Source organism: Thalia democratica, chromosome 4 (genome assembly GCF_965202585.1).
Source record: "Thalia democratica chromosome 4, ktThaDemo2.hap1.1, whole genome shotgun sequence".
NCBI lineage: Eukaryota > Metazoa > Chordata > Thaliacea > Salpida > Salpidae > Thalia > Thalia democratica.
This window is the reverse complement of record NC_139168.1, coordinates 14,581,329-14,588,287: the sequence shown is the minus strand read 5'-3', so window position 1 is coordinate 14,588,287 and position 6,959 is coordinate 14,581,329. Positions and strand designations below refer to the sequence as shown.

General features: G+C 27.7%; 1 protein-coding gene across 1 annotated transcript; it reads left to right on the top strand.

Moving 5' to 3' along the window:
• The first annotated feature begins 529 nt into the window (after positions 1–529).
• Positions 530–5,005, top strand: LOC145834779 (angiopoietin-related protein 1-like). The gene is made up of 10 exons (XM_082942293.1): positions 530–657; positions 1,083–1,326; positions 1,880–2,182; positions 2,427–2,615; positions 2,806–2,942; positions 3,303–3,399; positions 3,657–3,753; positions 4,193–4,260; positions 4,479–4,550; positions 4,756–5,005. Exons 2-10 carry the CDS (start codon positions 1,092–1,094, stop codon positions 4,935–4,937), a joined length of 1,380 nt encoding a protein of 459 aa, XP_082798419.1. The 5' UTR covers positions 530–657; positions 1,083–1,091; the 3' UTR covers positions 4,938–5,005.
• The last annotated feature ends 1,954 nt before the right edge of the window (positions 5,006–6,959 follow it).

Sequence of the window (6,959 nt, the reverse complement as noted above, 5' to 3'; positions counted from 1 at the left end):
CATGATTCAGTTTCAGTTTATTTTTCAATATTACAGTTAACCCCATTGCATCAAATGAGGAAAGTAAAATGTCTCAATAAAACCCTTTTCGCTGATCGCTGCTCAGCTTAACACAATTGTTGGTTGCCCAAAAGAACACAAATATTAATCTGTCAATAAAAACGAAGCCGGTTGCTAATGCGTTTTTTAAAGATTTTCTTAAAAGCGGTGAACTTTGCATGACTTGTGTTTTTTCATAAAAACATTCGAACCTGAAAATCTTCTTGCTTAAAGTCAAGTCATCTAGGTGAATTTGTAGTTGTTGCTCATAAAGCAGGGACCCACTATTCACAACAATTAGCGGTATAAATGGCACTTCAATCGCAGGACGCTGACGGAGTGTCACTGAACCGCACAAGACTGCCTGAAAAACAACTTTCTGACAATTTTCTGTTCAGGGCTTTGCTGGAACAACCGGATTACCGGACTGAGAAGTTTCTTTTATCCGAGTGTTCGAAACTCATCTTTTTCTGATTTTTTTTTCAGAGTTTACTTTTAAAATTTTGAACTAACCAAGATCAACAACAACAAGACGGTGGAGATAGGCGAACTTTTATGGCGAAGGCTGGTGTCAGGTTAGATCTACCTAGCCCCTATTGAGGTACCATTCACGAAATAGTTAAGTGTAATCAGCAATACATTTTTAGGATCAAATATTAATACTTATCGAAAAAAAACTAGAAACATTTTTACTTATAAAATTTCACAGTCATTTAAAATGAAGTTAGTGGTTTAGATTGCTACATGTTTATATCAAAATATTTTTACTAGATTTTATTTAAAGGTTGTTAAAATAAGGTCAATCATTTAAATATTATTTACTTGTAAGAATTTTTTTTTACTATTTTAAATTCACTGCCGTTTAAATTTGTAATTAGTCGTTAAATAGATTAAATTTAGTTAAATTTAGTCGTAAAATGATTACCTTTTTATAATAGATATATGTTTAGTAACTATAGTTTCACAGTAGTTTAAAATGTAATTAGTCGTTTAAAATGACTACCTATTTTAATGACAAAATTTTACTAACTTTAATTTTACAGTTGTTAAAAATGAAATTAGTCTTTTTACTGTTCTCGATCCTCGCCAGCTTTCAATGCGACGGGCAGCTTTCCAACTTGGGCGAGTGCCAAATGCGGACCACCTTCCACTGCGGCGGGGATGAAACCCCAACAAGCGGCGGTCTCCCTTCCCGCGGTCTGCCCGGAAAGCGCGGCCAGAAGGGAGAGAGCGGAGCTGACGGGGAGAGGGGAATCACCGGAGAAACCGGCAAGCAGGGGGTGAAAGGTAGGTTGAAAGTTGGTTTTAGTTTCAGCCAGTTCAAAAGTTTAATTTTTTTATACATAAATATATGTTTGATAGTTTTGTAAAAAATTCTTAAATTTATTTTTATAAACTAAGTAGCTGAAACGTGTTTTGATCTTTTTTACGATTTAATTAATGCAATATATATTTAATGTATGTTTTGTAAAATTTTATTTTTTACTTAAATATAAATTTTTTTAACTTATTTTTGTATTCTAAAAAGCTTTGAAGCCTATTATGTTCTTTATTACGCTTTGATTAGGATGATATAGTTTAATGTATATTTTGAAATAGTATTTTAAAATTTTGTTAGGTATAAAACTAATACTGAAAAAAAGGTTGGTTTAGTTATAAATTATATGAGTTAAAACAAATTTCAAATCACTAAGAAGATTTATGATTAGTAAAGTCTTTCTTTATTTTTAAAACTTTACAATATGTTTTATTTTGTTTTGTTATATAGCTTAAAAAACTCATCATAAATACAAAGACTAATAAATTTGTAAAAGTTTTAGCATTTTTTTATTTTTTACAGGTGAGCCTGGTGTAGACTACAACATTACTGAAATAGAGCATCTAAAACATGAAGACAAGAAAATAAAAAAGAAATTGCACACTTTTAGTAACCACACAGAACATTTAGAGCGTGAATTGAAACAGCTTAAAGAAGACAACCAAAACTTGACTATGAACTATCAGCAACTTAGAAGCGACCACCAAAACTTGACTCTCGATTATCGGCAACTCAAAAACGACCACCAAGACTTGACTCTTGGATATAAGAAATTTAAAGAAAACTACGACCAATTGAAGAATCTCATATACACATATATAGGAGGTCGTTTTAAATGTTTAGTGTTTAAAATTAAAGTGATATTTAAGTTTAAAAAAATTTTCTTACCTTATAAGGTTTTATCTTAATTGGTTTTTTTATACAATGTATATAAGTATAAAACCAAAAAAACTTTAAAAAGTATAAAAAATTTGCAAAAATTTACTATCACTTAGTATAATATATAAATAAGCATTTTAATCTAATTTTGTGTTGCTTATAAATAATATTGAAAAATTCTCATTATTAGGAAAGCCTTGTGTTGTTGAAAATTTTGAGATCAAGAATGGAAGTTTGAACGACAGTATAGGTAATCTAATTCCAACCGGAACTCAGTTATCTGTCGTTTGCGACCCTGGTTATCATCTTGTAGAAGAAAAACCAGTTTGCCAAGACGGAACATTTTTAAGAATAAGCAAAGTTGTACATATTTGCAAACGTTCGTAATTTTATTGTTTTAAGTTTAAATAACTATAAGAATGTTGCTAAGTTTAATGTTTACACAGACTTAAAAAAATCAGAAAGTCTATACGAAAATGTTCAAATAAATAATAATTAATTAGAATACGTAAGCTTGGTTTTGAAAAGTTTGTTAACTATTAGTTAGAATTTACTTAGTACATTTTTAGCAATACATGATTGTAATGACGTCAAGAAAACAAACTCCGACGCTCATAATGGTGTTTATACTATACAACCTTTTGAAGATGACACACAAAACATAGAAGCTTTTTGTCAATTCGATTCTGATAACAATGGATGGACAGTCAGTTTTTTTTAAATATTTTAAACTAACAACAATATCATCTATTTAAGTGTATTATTTTTCAAGCTTAACCCTTTTCTTTCTTAATTTAAAATCTGCTATTTGAAAATCGCATCTTAATTTTATTTACTGATAGTTGCACTAAACTTCGTAACTGCATAGTTTTTTTTAAGCGTAGAAAATTCTTACTGTTGTAAAGAATATGAAATTAATAGTAGATCTTTGTACAATATTGTACACTCAATTACTATATGTAGTAATTCGTTTTAAAAATTGTACACCAGTTTACAATCCGTCGCAATTCGTTTTATAACACTGTTCACCGTTTTTAAAACGTTTATTATATAGTATTGTGTTTAGGTCTTACAAAAAAGGACAGACTCGTCAACGAGCTTCAAAAGAAATTGGTCGGATTACGTCACGGGGTTCGGTGAAAAAACAGGAAATTACTGGCTCGGTTTGTTTAATATGAGTATATTTCCTTTATAAATTACTACAGTATAACTCCTGTAACATAAAACAAAGTTAAGCAGTTTTTTGAACATGACTATATTTTGTTTGTAAATTATTTTAACAAAACTGTTTTTACTGATGAACGTGTAACTAATAAGTATTAAAACTTTAGTAAGTTATTGAAACTTATATTTATGTAAACAAATATTTTATAACAATTTTAATTTTGTAGAACAGAATTAAAACTTATTTAATTAAAAGGTTTAGAGAACATGTACGCACTTCTAAAAGAAAAAGAGTTTGTTCTAAGAATTGATCTCGAAAAATTTAATGGACAAACTGCATACGCCGAATATGAGTTAGCTGTACACTTAAAACACAACATACTTATATAAATTAAAACAAACTCGCTTGTTAACTTTTTAAATATAATTTAATATTTATTTTAAAAATTATACAGTACTAAAAAATGTCATTTTAAAGAAATTTACAAAGCATAAAATTGACAAATATAAACGCTGAAAAAAATTATTTGTTAAACTTGATTAAGACAACTATTTTTTTTTTTTCTATAACTTTAACACACTTTAAAATATTTTTTTTCGTGTCGTATATTTGATAATGTATAAACAAAATCTTACACGGTATTGCACCAGTACTGAGTTTTACAACTTATATTAGCTTTCTCGTTTGATTGCTTTTTACTTGGTAACTTATACGATTGAAAATGGAATAAATTTTAAGGAGAGTGAAAACAAGTTGATGAATATTCCGTTTTAATAGTTTTATTTTTTTAGTGAGTTTTACCTAGGAAGTGAATCTGAGAAGTTTGCTTTACATATTGGCCAGTACTCAGGAAATGCCGGTAAATGTTTTTATATTGTATATTTTATTTTTCTGACAACTTAAACAAGTTTCACCAAGTTTTGTTCTGTAATTAAAAGTATGCATTATCAAAAACATTTTTTTAAACATTTCTTTTTAAAGTTTCAGTGTTTTTCTCAATATAAAGTCTAATTGGTAAATTCTTTTTATAAGAATAGTATTTAAGTACCGTATATTTAATTCATTTTTATACAACAGGCGATTCTCTCATCTATCACAATGGAATGAGATTTACAACCGCAGACCAAGACAATGACCCATTCAATTCAGGTAAGTATTATATTGCGTAGTTACAAAACAACAATTTAGTATACTTACATTCATTTGTATGAATCTCTTAAGCTCATTAAAGTTTTAGATTTAACAATAAATAAACTTCTTTAACAGATAAACCATACATCAATTAGTACTTTAAATAATACTTCAATTGAAACTTTGTTACTAAACTCTTTCATTTATTTACATAATTTTAAAGGAAATTGCGCCACCGTTTGGGGCGGTGAAGGAGGATGGTGGTTTAAAGGTTGCCACCAGTCCAACTTAAACGGGGAATATCAAAACCCGAGTAAGAATGATCAGAAAGGATTGAGGTGGAAGTATTTCAATGGAGACCATTCGCTCAAAATTTCAGTTATGAAGGTGAAGAGAAAAAATTAATCTTTTTTTGTGGATTTTAACAGTTTTAACCTTTTTACTTCTGTATAGTATCTTTTTGCCATTTTTTATAAAACATATTCTGTGCATATGTAATTAAATATATACTTGCGTTAATTAGTTTTATAAAATTATATAGTTTTTGATATTAGCTTGTCGAAAATAAATGTTTATAACCTGTAAAAAGATTGATGTTTGTTTTTCAATTTAAACTTTTTTCTGATTAATCTTTTAATTCTTTAAAATGCTTTAGCTTCATATTAAATGATTTTTTAATAAATACAATTAATTATTGCTTTTAATTTTGTGTATATTTTAAAATGTAGCAATAAAAACTGTTTAAGAAAAAAAAAAAACTTTTGAGGTTGTTGTTCTGAGTCTACTTAACTCTTTGTATTGTTTTTTCAAAGTAAAATAAACAAACACAAAAGTAAAATTGTATTGTTTATCTTTAAATTTATTTTATACAACTGACCTATTTGTTTTAATAAATAAATTTTAATAACATTATTTAAAAATATAAATGTTCATTGTTTTTAATAAAACTTATTTAAATAATTTGAAAGCTTTGATAAGCAGACAAAACAAACTGAACCTAAAAAAATATTCCAATACAAATTTTAATTGAAATTAAATAAAACTAAATTTTTGAAACAATGTATTACCTTTACTTTTAATCCAAAAAGAACTTTGAAATACTGCCTATACTAATACGTTATAAAAGTAAGGTTTTATATAAAGTACAAACTAATTAAATAAAAAATCATACAAAAATCTAATGAATTATTTAACTACGTCATGACACCAAAAACTGTAGTAAATAAAAAACTGGTAAACTTTTTATTGTAGTCTTGTTAAAACGTTTAGGTACTTCCCCTAATATTTGCTGAGTCAGCAGAAACAAAAAGGTTTTAAAATTTTTTTATTCCTTATTAAAAAAAAAATTTTACTAAGAATAGGTAAAAACCAAAAAGGTTTGAAAAAAAATCCTTCAAACGATCGAAGCGTCGATTTTCGTACCTATGCGTCACAAAAGTCAAGCGCTGGTTCTTCAAAAGATGGCGCGAAATCAAAAATGGCGTCAAAAATAAAACTAACTGATATCGACTACAGGTGTAATGCTTTGCTTGTAAGTATAAATGCACCGGTTGATTAATCATCACAGTTAAGAGTTAGAGTATTAAGAAAATACAGTTTACTTTAAACTAGGTTTTTCAAAGCTCATTTTCATAATCAGTAATTTGTTAGAATTAATAAAAAACACTATTAATAAATATTGTCCTGGACAAGACGTTAAAAGGTATCTAAGTGGTGCGCGACGCGATAAAATGCGCGACGATAACATTGGAACGTCTTTTTAATCGTTCAAAAAACTATAACTATGATATCGCCCATTTACTAGTCTAACCAAACTTAAATACATGCAACATTACTAATTATTAACCTGGTAGCCAATATTATCCTGAAGAGGCGTTACTTCTAGAAAAAATGCTTTATATTAAACGCTTTTGTTGGACTGGAATATGGACGTTCATATTCTTAATAAAAAAAGTTCTATGTAAATACCTTTATGTTTTTGGGAATATATAATTTTAGTTTTATAAAGTATTTAGAACTTTAAAGGACCGAAGAAGTTTAAGCTCATAAAATATATACCAGTTTTACACATCATTCTGTTTTATTAAAATCAAACTTTACATCAACTCTCTTTTACGAGCTTTATATAGACTTTTTGAATAAACAAATGAGATTTTTTGCTATATAAATGCTTATATTAAAATTATTTTTATAACTTAATTTGTTATCTATCGACTCAACAAAATAAGAGTTTCTTGTTCACCCGGGTCCAAATCTGGATCAATTTAGCTAAAATCTCTCAAAAGATTCAAAGTTAAACCATTTTTTTAAATACTTACATTTTCCTAAACTTATCATATTTCTATTTGTCCAAGGGCTTGAAAACTTTTCTAGTCAAAGATGTCTGGGGCAATATTTACAATAAAAGCATTTTGCGGGCCTTATTTA